Genomic DNA, 20,251 nt, shown 5'->3' on the forward strand with positions numbered 1-20,251 from the left:
ACTAAATACGATTCTAAAACTGTAAAATATCAGCAACTTTTTACTCATATTCAATAATAACTTTGTGTTATAATTGCTCTGGAAATTTGTTTTCTACTTCTTAAAATTCTTTGTGATTGTATATCTTTGTTGATTCATTTGTCTGGTAAATATGTTCACTGTTAATGAAAAGATGCTGGTGGAATAGAAGCACTCACTCCTCTGTCACTCTGAACACTTGTAAACATGTTATAGTATCTAATTAGTGATGTCTTCCAGGCAGCAGGATATATGCAACAAGGCCTTTAAAAACAGGTCACAGAACACAAAATTATGATGAAAGCAGTAGTATTTATTGCGCTCTCACTAAATACCCGGCATTCTTCTTAGCAAGCTATATGTATTATTCACGTAATCTCTAAATTACTCTATAAGGAAGGGACTGTTATTATCACATTTTACAGATGAGGAAACAGGCATAGAGAGATTAGATAACGTGATCAAGTCCCATGGTTATCAGTGTTAAAGCTAGATACAAACCAAATGATTTAGCTACGGAGCCGTGTTCTTAGCTATCACAATGTATCAATGATTAAGAGAGAAAATTTGTGAGGAAATTATCCAGAATGCCACAAAGTTATATAAAGAGATAAAAACATGAAATAAAGGTTAAGAGACAAGTCATTCCAGAAGGAGAGACTCAAGAGCATGGGGGAAGAGACTGAGAATCTGAATCCTGTTTAACAAAAAGTCCCAGGCAGGATTTAAAAAGCAAAATCCATATCTGGATACATCACAGCAAGAGAGCAGAACACCAGGACAGAGATAAAAATACTAAAAACAAATGCTACAAAACCTTGAGCTATCCTGCACCTTTTCCTCTGTCTTATCCTTAAGAGTGTAGCCCATTCATTAAGAGCAAAGACTCAGGAGCTAAGCCTTTCTAAATTCCTGTCTTCAGTTTTTTCATCCATAAAATGGAGACAATAATAGCTTCTCCATAGTGTTGTTATGAGAAGTAAATCAATTAACCCATTAAAATGCTGGGCACAGTGCCTGGCACAGTCTGTAAATGTTAGCACCTATTAAGGAATGAGGCGCAGGATAGGTTCCAAGGAGGAAAGGTGGAAAAGACTTCATGAAATGCCTTCATGTGACCATTATTACCTCCATCAGTAGCTTTTTCTTCAGATACAAAAATCAGAAGTTTATATTATTAAGTGACTAGAGAAAATGCATGAATTCTTTCATACCACAGAGGAAATATTGGCCATATTCCTAGTCATGTTTTCCCTGAAAAAAAGGTCTTGGACACAAGGTAGAATACAATGAATTTTACTACTTCCCTGAGATAAATTTGCTGTCACGTTGAATTGATTTAAAGCATAAGTCTTCTCTGGGTTTTCAGAATGACATTCCAAGCAAATTAGAAATGAAACTTCGCCGTGCAAATGTTCTTGAGGACTCTTACAGGAGGATTATGGGTGTCAAGAGAGCAGACTTCCTCAAGGCTCGACTGTGGATTGAGTTTGATGGTGAAAAGGGACTAGATTACGGAGGAGTCGCCAGAGAATGGTTCTTTCTGATCTCAAAAGAAATGTTTAACCCTTACTATGGATTGTTTGAATATTCTGCTACGTAAGTACCTTTACAATGACTGTATACAGAAAAAAATCACTGTTTTGAAAGTAACAGTGTTGTATGACACAAGAAAAATGTATGTTACAATATGCCAAAAAGGGAAGCGTTTAACTAGTGTTGTTTCAAAATAACGTTTTAAAAAATTGTGGTAAAATATGCTTAACATGAAATTTACCATTTTAAGCATTTTAAAGTGAGTGTACAGTTCAGTGGAATTAAGTACTTTCACATTTTTGTGCAAACCTGACTACCATCCATCTCCAGAACTGAAACCCTGTACCCCTTAAACACCAACTCCCTCAGCCCCTGGCAACCACCATTCTGCTTCCATGAATTTGACTACCCTAGGTGCCTCATTATATGAGAATCATGCATTATTGTCCTTTTGTGACTGACTTATTTCATTAGCATAATGCCCTCAGGGTTCATCCATATCATAGCATGTGTCAGAATCTCCTTCCTTTTGAAGGCTGAATAATATCCCATAATGTGCATATACTACATTTTGTTTATCTATTTATCTTTTGATGAACATTTGGGTTGTTTCTACCTTTCGCCAGATATCACTGTTTTTAAACCCATTAGATCAATGATCTGATGTGGTTCTAATAGAGGTAAACAACTCTAAAGAGAGAGAGATAATTTATAATTGTTGTATTTAAATTTTTACGTGAAATATAGAGAGGAGCATTTAAATGTGGTTGTCTTTACAGGGATAATTATACCCTACAGATAAACCCAAACTCTGGGTTGTGTAATGAAGATCACCTTTCTTACTTCTGCTTTATTGGCCGGGTAGCTGGAATGGCAGTTTATCATGGCAAATTGTTGGATGGTTGGTATTAAGCTTAAAACTTTTTTATATGTAATTGTAATTATCATATTATAATGTAATTACATGTATAATTCTATATAACTATATAATGTAATGGCATAATTATGCAAATAATTATAATGTAATTATCTGATTTCGTTCACTTGGTAGTCATTTTAAATACATTTGATTTTTTGCAAGGTTTTTTCATCCGCCCATTTTACAAGATGATGCTACACAAACCAATAACTCTTCATGATATGGAATCGGTGGTATGTGTTTTTTACTTATAAAATAGAGTATTATTTAACTGGCAACTGAATATTTTAAAGAGTTAGCTTTTAATGATGAAGAAATTAATAGATTATAATGTTCCAAAACACAAATGAACATTTTCCCCAACATTTTATTATGAAAGAATTTCCAAAATATAATAAAATTGAAAAATTTTTACAGTGGGCATGTGCATATCCACCACCCACATTCCACAATTGGCTTTTTATTTATACTTAGTTTTCACATACCTCTTCACCTGTCTCTTACTTTTCACATACCTCTTCACCTGTCTACCCCTCTATCCATCAACCCATCTTATTTTCTGATGCATTTCAAAGAAAGTTACAGATATCAGTAAATTTCTTCCTAAATACTACAACATGCTATACAACATTTTTTGTATTTCTTGCATCAGTGTTTGAATTGTGATCTTCAGTGATGCATAGTATATGTTTTCAAAATAACAGTTCAAAGGCAAGGCCTTAAGAAACAGAAATGCAAGTATTGAATCCAGGCTGTAGCCCATATTTAATAGCCTCGAACACTGTGTTGTTGTACACCTGGATTCTGAGAAATCTTCTTTGGTGCAAAGTTCATTTTTTATTTTCTTTTTTGTGACACATTATCAGTGTGAACAGTATGATTCTTTTTATAAATCATAAGATTGTACAGTTATTTGAGTTGGTTAATTGAGATTTTGTATTTGAGATTTTTCTTTAACTTGGGCCCAGTATCAATAACAGCCTCCTCACAGCGGCTTAAACATTTCACACGCAGTCTCATAGACCATATGAGAAAGGTGCTAGGTGCTCCTGGGTATCTGTGGAAGCTAGGATTCTTCTGAAAACTGCTTTATTGACTTTTAACTGGATGATGAAATCTGCACCTCTACTGCTTCCACACGGAGATAAATTCTAAACTTAAGCATTCACCACTCTACTAATATATGCATTTTTACTCTCACACTTACTAGTCACTGATCTGTTTTTATAATACTTGTGTGTATATGAAAAAATTGTCCCAAGACCATTTTATCTTTTGTTCAATTATTCAGCTCCTCAGTGTAATTTCTTTGCAGGGTCAGGTATCTTCTTTTATAAATAAGTTTTAAATATGCAATTTTTTTCCATTTAGGATAGTGAATATTACAATTCATTAAGATGGATTCTTGAAAATGATCCAACAGAATTGGACCTTAGGTTTGTCATAGATGAAGAACTTTTTGGACAGGTTTGTAAATTTTGATTAATTAAAGTGGCACATAAACTGTGAAACAAATATTATAACTGAAGTTTAGATGTTAACTACTGCAGATATTCAACACACTTCTGTGCTCTATTTTAAAATTATTTTCCAGTAACAAAAGCTATCTCTCAGCAAGAATTTCTGCTTTCTTTGACATTTGACTCATTTCATATTTATTTTAGTAAAACTAATATTTTAAGTTTTCTTAGCTTTTGAATGGATTTAATTTAAAACACCAGGTTTCTGGTATAACTATAATATGTATACTTTATTTTTTTTCACTAAAATAACATATCAAGGTATCGTGTTTAATTTTAGACACATCAACATGAGTTGAAAATTGGTGGATCAGAAATAGTTGTCACCAATAAGAACAAAAAGGAATATATTTAGTAAGTATTTTGTTAGTAAGTATTTTACCATACTTAGCAAATTCTTTACTGGAAATAATTTTTACTTCTTTCTGGGAAGACTCATTGTACACTCTCTTTTTCTTTAGCCAGAGTCTCAGATCTTTTTCTCTTCCTATAGGAATGCCCTATTACCCGCTCATATTTAATTTTGCCTTGGGCCCAGCCAGTCTTTATTTTTTTGTTTCTAGCCAGAACAAATGTACCTTAAAATATTTTCTTGGTTCATGTGAAAAAGATGAAATGTTTTGTTTCTTTTAGTCTTGTAATACAGTGGCGATTTGTGAACCGAATCCAGAAGCAAATGGCTGCTTTTAAAGAGGTATTCATTTTCTCTTGTTTGCTCTTCTGGAATTTCAGAGTACAGTACATAAGTTTTCAATATTGGGTCTTATCACATCAGAAAAAATTAGTATGTGACTTGCCTTTCAAAACTATTTAAATTATATTTTTATATTAACAAAATATTAAGTGAATAGATGTTCACTGTTAAAACTCAGTCATTCAGGAAGTCCATGCAATAAACCGTCACACCTATCACTGCCTTTCACCTTTTTCTAGTCCTACACCCCTCACCTTGAGTAACCTTAGGTGAACAAAGGAGCAAAAATGCTATAGGGATAGTAGAATATGCCATTTGTTTCTTTTTCTAAATGGGATCTTGCTATACATGTTAGTTTGCAACTTGTTTTATTCTCTTATCAGCTATCTATTAGAGATCCTTACATGTTCAAGATGTATAGCTACCTTTCTCTGTGGCTGTATTTTATTCATAATATAAATTTATAAGTTATTTAAACTTCCCCAGTCCATGAACAATTAAGCTATTGTCAGGGCACTCATGTCTTAAGCTAACTTAAAATCTTCTGTTAAATAATGATTACATACTTTTTTACTTATTCAATATTGAGCACTGATTATGTGTCCGGTGCTATATGAGGCAAAAAGACATAGGTCTTGCTATCAAGGAACAGATAATCTAAAGAGTAAAATGGATAGAGGCAAAGCTGAAGTGCTGGGGAAGCACAGAAGAGAAGAAGAAACCAGAGCAGAGAGAGGTGGAAGAAGGGCAGGGAAGAACTAGAGGGTTTGGCAAACCACAGAAAAGAGGGAAATGCAATTCCAAGCAGAGGGAGCAGCACATGTGAAGTCTGGCAATACAATAGTATGTGCACATTAGAGAAAATACAAGCAATTTCTATACTGGGTAAGAGGATGTAAGAGGTAAAACTAAGCCTAGAGAGCTGACCAAAACCAGATTATGAAGGGCCTGTTTGTTAGAGTTTTCTCTGAAGTCCAGTGAGGGGAAGGAAGATGGCATTAAAGACCATTAAACAAGAAAACTCCGGAATTCAATTTACATTTTAATCAGATCATTCTAGAAATGACATGTAGTGAATTAGAGGAGGGCAAGACTGGCAGGAGAGGCTGTTGGGAAAGTGTTACCATAATGCAGGCAAAGACAGGAACAAAGACAGTGGTGCTGGGAAGAGAGCTGTATGTGCATTTGAATGGTGTTCAGGAGGGGAGATTCACAGCATAGAGAGATTTAAAGGGTAGATATTTGGGGTGGCAGTATGGATTTGGGAATCATCTGTGGATACGTAGTAGAGCTGTGGAAAATTTGAAAGAACAGAAAGGTGAAAGTAGACGGCCACACATGGAGACCTGGGAACACCAACATTTAAGGAATGGACGGTAAAAAAGGAAACTAAAGGAAATTAGCAAAGGCAGACATCAGTGAAAACCCATCAACAGCAAAGTTTCAAGAACAAAGGTGTTTTCAACAATATCATACTGCAGAGAAGTCAACTAAGACATAAAACTAGAAAGTGTTTATCAGATTTGGCTGCAAAGCTGTTTTGGGCATTTTCTAGAATAGGTTCAGTGGAACAGAGGCATAGAGGTCAGATTGCAATGAGTTGAGAGATAGGAGGTGAATAGTTAGATTCAGGAATGTATAACACTGTCAAGAACTTGGCTGTGAAGAGAAGAAGAGGTGTTTGCCCTTTTGTTTTGTTTTTAAGGTAGATGTGGCTAGAACAAATTTAAATGCATAAAGAATGAGCTAATAAAGAGAAGGAGGTTTAGTGAGATGGCCTCCTTGAGGAAGCAGGTGAAGCACAGAGAGGAAGTGGTACCTCTCTCCACTGCAGTCAGAAGGAGGTCATGATGGATGTCGGTGCCGGTTGGTACATGGGGATGTGGAAGGTTGAGTACATTCCATCCTGCATAATCACCTCTGTTTTCTCTCTCAGATAGAAATTATCTGCTGTAAAGAAGGGGGTGACAAGGCTTGAGAAGTATGGGGAAGTTTTCTAATTGCCACTTTGAGGATTCAGTGAGAGAACAGACTATGGACACTTAGATTTTCTTGCCAATATTAAATCTCAGTTGAGTTTAGAGCCCATGAATGTATAATGGTAGGAATCTAGTAGCACCCAAGAGCTAAAGTAAAGGATTGTCCATTGACCTTGCTAACTAGGTTTTTAAATCCATTCTTCTAGGGATTTTTTGAACTAATACCGCAGGATCTCATCAAAATTTTTGATGAAAATGAGCTAGAGGTAAGAAATATTAGTTTCATAATAACATTTAAAACAGGACTTTTGTACCCATTTTTCTTGCCTACAGTTTGACATTTCTTATTATGCAGCTTCTTATGTGTGGCTTGGGAGACGTTGATGTGAACGACTGGCGAGAACACACAAAGTATAAAAATGGCTACAGTATCAACCATCCAGTCATCCAGTGGTTTTGGAAGGTAATTGAAAGCTTCTGTTTTCATAAATTACTTTTGATAGATTCAGTCATATTTAACTATACTAGTTACCTTCTCTTATAGATAAGACAAATATAGGCCAGCACAAATTATCTTTAATTTTGTACTGTATACATCTACCTTCTGGGTATGGTCCCAGTCTCCAGACATAGTTATAGATAAGTAAGGTAAAGTGCTCAGAAGGTATTATTGGCAGGGACAGTTGAGATAGACACTTATAGTTCCTTACTAAAGAAGGGACTTTTCAAGAGAACTTGCAATAACCTGCTGTTTATTCTCTGGAAGTCTCAGTCTTCTGGAGAAATGTGTATGCCACTCAAAAATATCAATAAATAAAATTTTTTAAAAGCCATGAGTCACATCTAAGGAGAAATTTTTGTTACTTGATTAAGCTATAATCCCATTCTAAAGAGTTACCACATAGCCTTGGAAATGAAATTTTTAAGAACTTTATAAACCACCCCTAAACACCAATTTAACTGAAAGAAACATGCAGATTTAATAAGTGATCATTAATGCTCTAACTAAATTCTGATAGCATATTTTTCAGGAGAGTTTTGTAACCCTTTTTTTCAATGGTATTCCTACATGCTGTTTTTACCTTATTCAGGCTGTTTTAATGATGGATTCAGAAAAAAGAATAAGATTACTTCAGTTTGTCACTGGTACATCTCGTGTGCCTATGAATGGATTTGCTGAACTATATGGTAAGGATTTTCCATACATAATTTAAAAATGGAGTGATGCAATTGTCTTTATTATGGCTGATTAGCCTTCAAGCCTTTATCATTTATTCAGATATTTAGCTTAATAAAAAGAGATTTTTAAATAATATAATTCAATACACTGTAATAGGCCAAAATATATGTATACCTCCTGAAAACTGGAAACATTAAATCACTTATTTTCCATTCTTGAATTTTTAATCCTGCATTCCATTATAGAAAAAGCATTGTGCCTGTAGGTTGAGTTTAGGGCACCATATAAATTTCCACATAATGTTCATAAGTGTACAAAAACAACAACAACAAAAAGTACTATAGTAGAATACATATGGGAAATACTGGACTAAACATAGTTAAATAGATTTCTTTGGGACTTGTTCAGAATCTTTACTATGGAAAACAAAACAAAACAATGTTTCCAAAACTTTTTCAGTCATAGAATCCTCATGCATGGAGGTGGAGAATCTCTAGGCTACTATTTCCCATCCTTGTGGGAAATGGCCAGACTAGGAATAAGAATGCATATATCTCTTGCTATTCGATATAGCTACTATTAAGTTAGCGTTCCATAAGGTGAAATTTTGTTTATCCTATCCAACTATTTTCTGGTCAGTTTACCTCATAACACTAGAGGTGTATTTTTTATTTTTATTTTTTTTTAAAGTACTGTTTCTGATGTAGATCACAACAACTTGTCTCCCATCTGTTAACATATTGTTTACTGGAATAACATTGACTTGTTTTTAAATATACCAAGAAGAACAAATCTTTCAAAGAAGGTATAGCTAAGATTTGAGCCCTACTCAGAGCAACAAAGATTAAAATTGTTCTGGGAACTAGAAGTCAGGGACTGCTGCCTAAGTAGTTGCTAAGCTGAATTTTTCAGGCAAATAGAAAGCTTTTGCTATATGATGGGATTGCTAACCCTCTCTATCTCCTCCTTGGCAAACCTGGTCTTGTTAAGCTTCATTTATATTTATTTGCAGAACCTATTAAGCAGCTGCCACTTGTCCACCTAGAATAACCACTCCCAGTAAGAAGAATGAGACCAGGAGCTTTGCCGCTAACCAATGTGCTCATTTCTTGCCTAATTGGATTTCTTAGCATTTATTTTTCTAGTGGTTTCACCTGACTCCCTTTCCATCTCTCCTATGCTTTAGCAAGTTCGTAGAGAAAATCAAGGCACAGTGAACACCTTTTTCCATCTTTAGCTCCACTTCCCTCTTTTATGCGCCCAGGCCTACAGCCATCCACTGATTTCACAAACTGTTTGGAATTTGGGAGAAGTAGCCCACACACGGAGCCAGAATTGTTAATGTTAGAATATAAGTTCAGATTCTTATGTATTTATACAAAAAGAAGCAGAAGTTGCTTCAAAATGTTAATATTACAGTGCAGTATTATCTAGCCAATAAAAGTATGTTACGTTTATATTGATTGACTTGGAGTTTTCTTGATGGATTGTTTAGGTGAGAACATCAAGAGGCAGGGAAATAGATATGATTCCATGTTATGGAAAACAATGACAAAAGTACTGAAATTTCCACTGTGAACATAGTTTGGATGGATAATTTGTGAAAAGTAATGCTTTTTGAGAAAACTGTACTATTGTAAATATTAAATATTTTTAGTGCTGTTTCCGACAGTTCTACTCACAGACACATATTTGGGTATGATGACAAGACATGGAAAAAAGTATGGGAGGTTACACATCATGTCGTCAGCATTGCTTACCTGGGTGATTGGAGGACATTGAGAGTTGGAAATGGAAGAATGCCAAAGTAAAAGAGAGTTTCTAAAAATGTCCATAATAAAAGAAAAATGTAGCATGTATAACAGGATCACATGCACATAAAAATGCACATACACACGTGCACAAAATGACTGAGGAAATATTAACTCAGACTTAATAGTAGAATTTGAGGTGGTCGCAAAGGAACTGATAGAAGAGAAATCCTCATTTTATAGCTGGACAGTAAAGCCATTAAGCACAGGACAGCCTTCATGTCTTTTGAGTTTAAAGAAACTAGATTAGTTCTCTGTTTAAGTTCTGCATTAGAAAAAGTGAGTTGTGAACTGCCTGAGGATTCTTGTGAAGAGTAAATGAAACCAAAGCAAACTTCTTTTTTACAGGCTCAAATGGACCACAGTCATTTACAGTGGAACAGTGGGGTACCCCTGAAAAGCTGCCAAGAGCCCACACATGGTAAGCAGTTTCTTAGACCCTGAGAGAACAAGCTCTCAGAGAGCAAAGTTCCTCTAACAGTCTAGATACAGAAGGTCTAGTCCCCTCTGTACTGTGTCAGCGGTAGCTGTGGAGGAGGAGGGGGACGAGAAGGGGAAGGAGAAGAAGGAGGCAGTGACACCAACCCAAGAACAGGTGTTTCTTTACCAGGTAGGCCTGGGCTTGACATCAGGTTGCACATTGGAGAGGTCCACCTAAAGTGTTGAGCATGTGTTGCTTCCATCACATGAATGATGGAAGCTAGAACATTCCCTTTTGGAGGTTAAAATGACAGAGGAACCCAGACATTTGGAGGGTGAGGCAGGAGCGAGAGGACTCTACCAAGAAGTCATGGGTAGAGTCCATACCTAGAGCCCAGTCCTATATCTTCCTTCTCCCCCAGATAAGACATTTTTTAGTATTGTTTATGATTAGCTGCATTATTGCGTTCGCCATGGTTATACTTGCTTTGTCATTGTCTGCCATAACCAGTTCCTCTCTGTCTTTCAGCTTTAATCGCTTGGACTTGCCACCCTATGAATCATTTGAAGAATTATGGGATAAACTTCAGATGGCAATTGAGAACACTCAGGGTTTTGATGGCGTTGATTAGGTTGCAGATAATAGTCTATGGTGTCTTACTGCTACTTTTTTATACGCAAAATCTTGACCTAAAATTTTCCAGGGAACTAGTAAAACAGCCATTGATTCTTCCCAGATATTGGAGAAAATCATTTAAAAGCATTAGGAGAAACAATATGACAACTTTATCATTATTTTATCTACTTTAAAATAATGTATTTCATTTACACAGTTGTTTCATTCTATCTTTAGAGTTCACACTCCAGGACCTAAGTCCTTTATGCCTGAAATAGTGAGTTCTGTCCTTAACATTTACCTCTTTTACAGTATTTTCTAGGCAGTCCTTTCTTAAACTACTGAAATTATAACTGTGAAATATTTGTGATGAGTGTCATGTGTGAAAAGCTTGATGCTTTTTGAGAAGGGAAAACTGAAATTTGGAAAAGAATACTTTAATACTGAGTAAACTACACTATATTTAGCGCTGCCTGCAGCTATTTATTATTTTATGGACCTGCCTAATGCACCTTACTGCCCGGCTTTTTGGAAAAACCTTAGAAAGTGCGTTAGCTATATTTCAGTCAACTGACTCACTGGCAAAAAAAAAAAAAAGTGTTTACTTCTTCATTTTAAAAGTATTTGGTTTTTGTTAATATGTGGTTTTACTAAACAAAGTGGTATATAAGACATGTGAAGCAAGTTCACATTTGCAAAGGATAAAAAGTATTGCCATCCTCTTGCCTGTATAGCCTTGTGGTTCATTGGTATAGTCATCACTCTCTCATATTTTAGTTAAAAGAATTCCTTCTTCCAACATTAAAGCTCCACAAAGCAGTATTTCTAAATGTGCCTCAAAGAACTAAGTTAAATGTATAATACTTGCCTTTACTAGTCATTCTTTACACTTGCACAATTATGTAGTAATTATATGTTTACAGGGTTTATTATGTTTACACATTAAGCGAATTTCTGTAGTTGCCTTTTTATATTTTTAGTATTTCACTTTAGTCAATAAACCAAATAATTAGTTAAAATAACCAAAGAATAGTTATAATGCATAATTTGTATTAAATTTATTATCGTATTCCTTATGCTTTTTAAAAAATACTGTTTACTATGAAAATGATGATATTTTACTATAAATCAAAAACTCTTCAGCAGAATGCTACAGATAGAATCCTACTTTAATTAAACTAAAGTACATAGAAACCATGTACGTGATGGATTCAACAAATGTTTATTGAAAGCCTGCTATGCACATAGCACTGTGCTAGGCTCTGGGGTAAGAGTTGTCAGCTTCCAAGAACTCTAGCTCAGCCCTTATCCTCAAGGAGCTAAAAGGTGTGTAAATGAATTTGTAAACAATCAAAGTAGGGGTGAGAAGAATACGGCAAAAGCGAAAGTGTTCCAGTGTACCTGCCAGGATAAAGTGTCCAAGCCTGAATTTATATGTTTTATACCTATATTGGAATGGTTATACAGAAAATGCTCTTGTAAACAGTTAAACCTATTTCTCAGTATGGTATCTTGGTGATTTAGGCATAATTGTAAATAATTATATGTTACGAATCTTCTTAAATACATATACATATATATGTATATACGCTCTGAGAGTTGTAAAAAGTGCTTCTGGCTATTGGTTTAAGTTGGCTGGAGTATAATAAGATAGGTACCTGCCAGCACCTGGTAGAGATCTCAGACGTGACAATAGCAAAACCACTTTCCCAGCAGCACATCAACAGCTCAGCTTAGGGAGAGTAACTCAGATCAACACACCCTATGTTTGATCCAACTGTGCTAACCAGCATTCAGGCAAGACCACCAGATATAGTCCTAATTTTATCATTTACCAACTGTTAAACTGAAGCAACTTACTTAACCTCCCTGGGCTCCTGTTTCTTCATCTGTCAAATGAGAATCATCATGCCAACTCTCATTGTCATGTGAGGTGGTTCCAGAGAGGTCTTTTGTAAAGTATCATGCAATCAGAAAGTGTTTTTGTGCTGACCATTGGATTTTGTCAAATCTAGTATGGACACTAATTACACTCCCACAAAAGAATCTCATCATTTAAAAATAAAGGGCCTCCTAATAGACAATGAAGAAGGAACATCTCTGATACTGAATATATACAGACATACATCTATACATATGTTTATCTATACATGGATCTTACCATCAGAATCATTTTCTCTACATCAGCAGAGTAATTAACATGGGCCATTGCTTTTTGGAATGTCCTCATTACATAAAACTGAATGTGAAAACTATTTTTGCTAAAACAGGATTTTATCACATGTTTAAATATTACTTCTGTGAAATACCATAGCAGATATCAGAGCTTGAGAAAATATAAAGCTTGCTTTTCATCTGACTGATATTCATTTGGATGATCCTATGACTCAGATAAAACAGGGTGATAATGAGACCAGACTCATTCCTACCAGCCCCCAGCCACAGACCATAATCCCCTCTATCTCCCAGATGGGGGCTGACAGTCTAGAAGAAACCTGTATCAAGCAACACAGTCCCTCATCTCAGACAGAAAAGTATCTCAAATGTATTCTGTGGCTGGAGAGTAAATAGGGTCATTTTCTTAAAGCAAGGAGATATATTTCTAGAAATTATAAGCACATAATTTTAGTCTATATTTTCTCTGGAATCAAACAAATTTTAATGTAGACATAAAATTGCATTACAGATGCATTTCATCCAAACTCAAATTTAAATGGTATTTTTTTCATTTTTTATTTATAATGCTGAAATTATTCCATATAATTATGAAGTTAATTTGTTTTGATTATAAACCATTTGACCTTGTTTTTAAAATTTTAATATGTCAAACGTATATCAAGATTAATGTATCAAAATTTATTGAATACTGTAAATTATAACATTTTTTTAAAATCTTGATACCACAAATAAAGTTCTATTCTAATTTTAAAGAAAAAAACTGTGATTCATTTTTGAATAGAAATGACTCCAAGCCAGTATTATGGGTGATAGCTTCTGGCCTAGTCCATTGAAGCAACATAAGGAATTCTCAAGACAATCTTGAATTTATATCTGATGAACTAACATCATTATACTGTGTATAAAGTGGAGATTATCCACTTTACACACAGGTCATGTCCTGTTCCAGAAGTCTGGTTGTTAGTGAAATATCCAGAAGACAACGAAGTTACAAATGGACTGGATTTCAGGCACTCGCGCTGCTCATTCAAGAGGCCAGCCTTGAACCTAACCACTGTTCATAACATTGTTCCTATGAGAAAAGAAGTTCCAAGTGTTGATTCAGAACTGAGTATCTTTTCCTTCTCCCTCTTAGACACCTGGAAGTTTCCCAATTGGAAGGGAATCCACTCCCTGGCCCCAGGCTGGCTCTGAGAAGGTGCTGTTCCAGTCTTCTGCTTCCACTAAAATCCAGAGAATCCTTGGGACCCAGGCCACTGTCCTCTTTGTTCCCACCCCTGTAGTGCTAACTGGCTCAAGCAGTAGCTAGCCCACACCATGCATCACCATACGGGAAGTCCCTGCTTTGCTGTCCATGAGGGCAGACCCGTTCCTTTTATAAAAGATATTAACCTAAGTGTTAGACTCTCAGGACCTCACTATGAATAAAGGGGTTCAGTGGATTTTTGTGTATTTATAAAAGTTAAAGTTTATCACCAAACTAGCCCCCTGTTTAGGTTTTGCCAGTCTCTTCTCCTGTGCTCTATCCCATGCAGTCCTTCCATCTCACACCAGTATTTCCTTCCTGATAAGCAAATCTGATCAGGCTACTCTACAGCCAAAAAGCCTCTGGGAGCTCAGAGCCAGAAACATGAAGCCCAAACCCACTGACATGAAATACAGTCTGTCAGCTTAATGTATGAGTTCCACCTTCATCATACTCCACTTAGGCACCCCATGCTCTACCCAAACCAGGCCACCATCCAGCCCCTAATCACCACACTCTTCTGTGCCTTTCACCCCTAACTTCCACTTGAGAAATCACTCTTCCTTTTGGACCAGTGGAAAGGGGCTGTGGCCTCAGCATTTGGTATATGCTAACATGAATGGCATTGTATTACAATTGTTTATATCATTCTCTCCTACACTTTCGGGCATCTTGAGAACAGAAACTACTTTGTATACATCTTTTTAATATGTTCATTTCCCAACACATAACTATTTGATGAATATGATGATGTGATGAGTACCATTTGTGTACACTATCCATTCATCGCCCATGTGTTGAACACCTACAGTGTCCCTGGCACTGTGCAATATGCAGAAAGTTCAGTTTTGGGGAGACATTAGGGACTATATCAATATGCCTGCAGAGAGGGGGCTTGATTGAGATCCTGCTGAGATCCAGGGTCTGCATTAAATGTTTAAGTATATAATTCATTTAATTTTCATAAAAACTCAGCAAGGCAAGTTTTACAGGCTCAAGGACAAGTAACACCTGAGGCCACACAGCTTGTAAACTTAGTGGACTATGAACCACAACAACAACAAAAGCCATGGTGCTTTCATTTTCTATTGCTACATAACCAATTATATACCATGAACTTAGCAGCTAAAATCAACACCCATTTATTATCTCACAGTTCAGTAGGTCAGAAGTCCACATGGGCTCAGCTGGGTTTTCTGCTTAGGGTCTCACAGGGCCGAAGTCAAGCTGTCTGTCAACCACTTGGGTTCTTACCTGCTTCCATGATCCTTCAGAATCCAACTTCTTGTGGCTGAGGTCCCCATTTTGATGGCTGTCAGCTGGGGCCACTCTAAACTTCTCATTGCCACCTACATTCCTCATCACTTGGCCCCCTCTATCTTCAAGCCAGCAATGGTGTGTCAAATGTTTCTCATGCTTAGAATCTTTCCCATGTCCCCTTCTGCCATTCTCTTCTGCTACCAGCTGGAGAAAGTTCTCTAGTTTGTTAAGACTCACTTGAAAAGATTAGGCCCACCTAGATACTCTCCCCTTTTGAAGGTCCACTGTGCCACAGGCATAACCATCAGGAGAGCGAGGTCTTATCACATTCACAGGTTGCAGGGATTAGGGGCTAAAGCTCTTGGAGGCCATTCCTAGAAATTCTGCCTCCCGCGCAATGTAAAGAATAGCAAAGCATTATGGAGATTCAAATTGAAAAACATTTAAATATATCTAATTTTAGAGTGCACAGCTCAGTTTTCCATTCTTTGGCAATGAAGAGCCAGAGAAACTAATGCTCATGTCAGCCAGTGAGAGTCAACCTCAGCGGCTGTAAATTTACAAGTCACTACTCTCAGGTGAGCTGCTGGTCAGTGCTTTTGTCAGCAGCATCAAGGTTGAATTGGCCTGAAATCATATTCAACTCATTCTTAGGAGATTCCTTAGTATTTAAACAGAAATAAAAGGTCAAGCTGCTCTTTCTATTTATTTGAAGGATCAGTATTCTTTCCATCAAAATCATGTTCTGGATAATGATGTGGGTGCAAATCAAAATAGAGCTGAGAGGGGAGGAAAGCGGTTCACATCTCAGATCCACTGGTCATTTGCTGGCTCCCAGTCTCTGGGGAGGCAGAGGGAAGCACTTTCAAATGCCCTAGTCACTTGGAAGGTCCTGTGCAATCACACAAGTCCGGAGCAGTTTTCTCCTTGGAAAGCTCACCGAAGATTAAAGCCGTAGCTGTAGGTTCATGAACATGCTTGATTCATCATTTAGGTTCTGTTTTAAGTTCTCTCATGAAAAATAATGTTATTAGCAAGGCAAATCCCATGCCTTCTTGAGAGTTGTTTTTTTCTGTAATGCATATATTTTATAAATGAGAAACTTAAACGTAGTCTCTCAAATTAATAAAAGGTAATGAACACAGCAAGCTAAGTATAATCTCAGTTTAAACAAACCGGATTTTCATGGTGCTGGACTTGAAAACACAATCCAGATTAATGCCTTTGTTAAGAAACAGTCACTAAGCATTAGCCCAAGCATAGCATGAACATTCTTCCAGACCTGATGACAGTGGAATAGTTTATGTGTAGGCCTGCAACATGATGGCCAAGTTCTCAGTGATGAATGCAGAGTAGCCGGCTAGGTTTCCGTTTTTAGTATTGCTATTTGTTGTAATGGTATATTGCCTATGAATGCACGTTGATGTTGTGTGGCTTTAAGCTAAGGGGAGTTCAGTCATGTTTTATCCTTGCCTACTTCTACAAAAGAAGTAAGAGAAGGGAGAAAAGAAAGCTCTATTAATTCAGTCACTCTGAATATCTCCCCAGGGATTCAATTTATATACTCGTCCCTTTGCCATTTGGGGACAATGTGGATAAGAATTTAGGGTTTATCGTCAAGAACTCTAATTATTAATTTAACCATTGCCAGGGGCAGAGAAGAGGGAACATGTAGCACATACTGCAAGCCTTTAGAAGGTGTATGAAGACACATTTAAGGCCTTACCCTGAGCCGAGGTCTAGGCCAGCATTGTCCAGTAGAAATATAATGCAGGTGACATCTGTAATTTAAAGTTTTCTAGTAGCACATTTTTAAAAAGTAAAAAGAGATAAGTGAATTTACTGGTAACAATATATTTTATTTAACCCGATATATCTAAAATATTATCATTTTGACCTATAGTCAATATAAAGTTGTTAATGAGATATTTTTCATTTTTTGGTAGTCTTTGATATGCAGTATGTATTTTATGCTTACAGCACATCTCAATTCAGACCGGTCACATTTCAAATAGTCACATGTGGCTGTTGCTACCATATTGGACAGTACTGGAATGGGCCTAAGTCATGCTTCAATACAGAAAAAGGGAATTGAGAAGCAGCTAGAGGTGGCTCATCTGGCGATGTGCTAAATTAGCTTCCTTCCTCCAAGCAACTCCAGAGACTCCAAAGAAGTTCTGCTAGGAGAGCCAAATGTTGAAAACTAAGCAACATTTTAGATAGTCACTCTGTGGCAATTCCAAATTTTACATTTAGGAGCTAAAGAATGGTGGTTTGGTGGAAAGGGGAGCTGTGTTTATACTATAAGTATACTATATCCACTTAGATGTTTTCTAGTGATGGCTTGGGAGAGAGCTGATGCAGATTATGGGGAGAGAAGCTCAATCCCCAAGTCGCACCTGAGATCTGCTCCCAAGTACTGAGGTTATCCCCAGTGCTGATACTGAAGGTATCCCATACTGAAGGTCTTAGAAGCTGTGGGCAGAAGCAAACATATGAGAATCATTGGCACAGCACCCAGTGTGAAGCCCTAGATCTAGGGCCTTGGAAGATCATCACTAAACAGGCAAGGGGGACAGGGAATAGGGTGGTTTATCAGAAAGAAACAGCCAGAAATGGGAGGGTGACAATGAGACTGGACCACCTGGAGGGTAAGGCCACTGCAGAGGAAGGAACTCCACGGGGTCACGGGGGGTCACCTGGGCGAGAACCTCTTTGACACCAGGGGGAAGGCAGAGACTGTGGGAGAGACATCTGTTTGTTTTTTCTGGTGCAAAGAGAATAACAAAATGCGAACAGGAGGCTAATAGACTGCAGATGGATAACTTCTGGCTGAGAGCTCAGTCCAGCTAAAGGCTTTGAACTGGAACCAGCCCTCTAATTTTCAGCAGTGCGTGTGGCCCATGAAAAGGAGTGAAATAAAACAAGACTCACCAGAGATAATTATGAGTTACTCCCAACGGGTGAAATAGCAGAGATAATATTGGGCTGGAGAAATCGTGGAGTTTGATCATGAAAGGCCCTATATTCAATGCGAAGGAACCTGATCAACAATGAGAAAGCAATTCAAAAGTCATAAGCCAAAAAAAAAAGAAAAAAGTTATGATTTGGTATGAACCAAAATCATAGAAAGCTCATTCTACCTGTTTAAGGGTAGCAAGACTGGGGGGACGGGTGCTAACTGCAGAGCACTCCAGTGATGCAGGTGAGAGATGGTAGCATCTGGACCCAGGGTGGAGACGCTGGTGTGGAGAGAGGTGGAGAGGTTGAACTGGCCCCTTGTTGGGTAGGGAGGGGCAAGGAGGGTGAGATGGGAGTCTAGGCTGCACCTACTCTGGCTGGGCGTTGTACTGCCACTGAAACTGAAACAGTAGGACTTTGCACATGGTGACACCAAAAGGGAGGTTTCTGGCAGGCAGTTGTGGACCTAAAGGTAGGTAACGATTTGGAAGTTATCAGCAGATAATTGTGAACCATGAGGAGATCTTATTACATGTGTAGCAAACTAAGGAAGCTGATCCAATTCATCGAACATCACTTTTGATAAGTTAATTTTATTATACTTTGTATTTAATTGAATAAGTGGTGATTGGGGGAAGATTATGAACAATATAATTGGAAGTGTTTTCCTAGCCGAAACCAAGATTTTAATTCTTCCCCCTCTTCGTTAGGCATTCCAGGATCTGTAATTATTGCCAACAGCTTTCTCCACTTGGTGTGGACCTCCCCCTGCCCACACACGTTTGCACACACATCTGAGCCTGATGCCTGTTGATGACCTGGGCTCCCACTCCCACTTTCCCCTGTGCCAGGGCCAAATTTCACTTGGCTCACTCCCATCTGAGACCCTGTCTGTGTCCTCCACTGAGAACTTGGCCCCCTCCTCTTCACTTTAGCATCCAGGGGCCAGCAGGCTGAGAGCTATGGGCACTCTGGCCCAACCCCCCATAGGTAACTTCATGGATGAGAAACATCTGTTACCTGCATGAGGTAGTGTGGGTGGGTAGAGAAACCGAAGCAGAACAGGTGGCCCGAGGAGGGAGAAGCAGGAGGAGAATGGGCTCCAAGACCATGGGGAATCTTGGGTAAGAGGAGGTAGAGACTGGGAGTGAGTTTGGGAGCCGAGAAGAGCACGGAGAAGCTGGGGAGCAGGCTGCGTCCTTTCAGGCACCTACCTGGAGGAAGCCTGGGCAGCTGCAGGACAGAGAACAGGTAAGGCGGCAAGCCCCTCCCCTCTACCCTTGTACCCCAAATGACTAAATTATTTTCTTCTCAGGACTGGCCTCCCAACAGGAATGGTGAGATTCAAGGGCAATCGGTTATGCCCCTCCCCACCCTCCACATACCTATTTGCTGATGACTAAAATTATCTTAAGAGCAAATAAGACCTTTCACTTCCATACTTAAAAGATTGAAATTATAATACAAAGGTGAAGAGTTTCCTGACCCCAAATGTATTCTTAGTAAAGTTTAAGTGAGTAAGGTAAGACCTGCTCCAGCACTGACAGAGGTTAGGAAAATGACACCTCTCTAGGTTGGAAAACACCCTGAAATGGGAGGCTGAGTCCTAAAAGACCGAATTCTCAGTCTGGCCATTGTCTCCTGGGCCCTATTTACCTGAGATCAATGTCTGTTCAAGAGAAATGACGGGGGCAGAGTTCCCGGTGTGGGCAGTGGTGGTGTCAGCTGCAGCATGGTCACTGCTTGAATTACTTCATTTCTGTGAGATTTCACTTGAGACTGTTGTATAGGAGAAGCGTTTCACAAATCTTTACAATGCAAAATACTTCCAAGTATTGAGTTACTCCAAAGGTGCTTACTATTCCTGGGCATGAACTCGGAGAACAGAAAAGCTTACAGCAGAAGGGACAGAC

The 20,251-nt window shown here is 37.8% G+C and overlaps 1 protein-coding gene across 1 annotated transcript in view; it reads left to right on the forward strand.

Moving 5' to 3' along the window:
* NEDD4 (NEDD4 E3 ubiquitin protein ligase) overlaps positions 1-10,815 on the forward strand; it is a 94,839-nt gene extending 84,024 nt beyond the window's left edge. Inside the window, 11 exon segments of the mRNA XM_039865518.1 lie at positions 1,388-1,617; positions 2,334-2,455; positions 2,636-2,706; positions 3,845-3,940; positions 4,274-4,347; positions 4,627-4,687; positions 6,873-6,932; positions 7,022-7,129; positions 7,758-7,854; positions 10,006-10,078; positions 10,607-10,815. Of these exon segments, the coding sequence (XP_039721452.1) occupies positions 1,388-1,617; positions 2,334-2,455; positions 2,636-2,706; positions 3,845-3,940; positions 4,274-4,347; positions 4,627-4,687; positions 6,873-6,932; positions 7,022-7,129; positions 7,758-7,854; positions 10,006-10,078; positions 10,607-10,709 (1,095 nt within the window). The 3' untranslated portion in view covers positions 10,710-10,815.
* The last annotated feature ends 9,436 nt before the right edge of the window (positions 10,816-20,251 follow it).

The sequence above is a fragment of the Pteropus medius genome, unplaced genomic scaffold (genome assembly GCF_902729225.1).
Source record: "Pteropus medius unplaced genomic scaffold, Ma_sr-lr_union100, whole genome shotgun sequence".
In the NCBI taxonomy this organism is placed as follows: Eukaryota; Metazoa; Chordata; class Mammalia; order Chiroptera; family Pteropodidae; genus Pteropus; species Pteropus medius.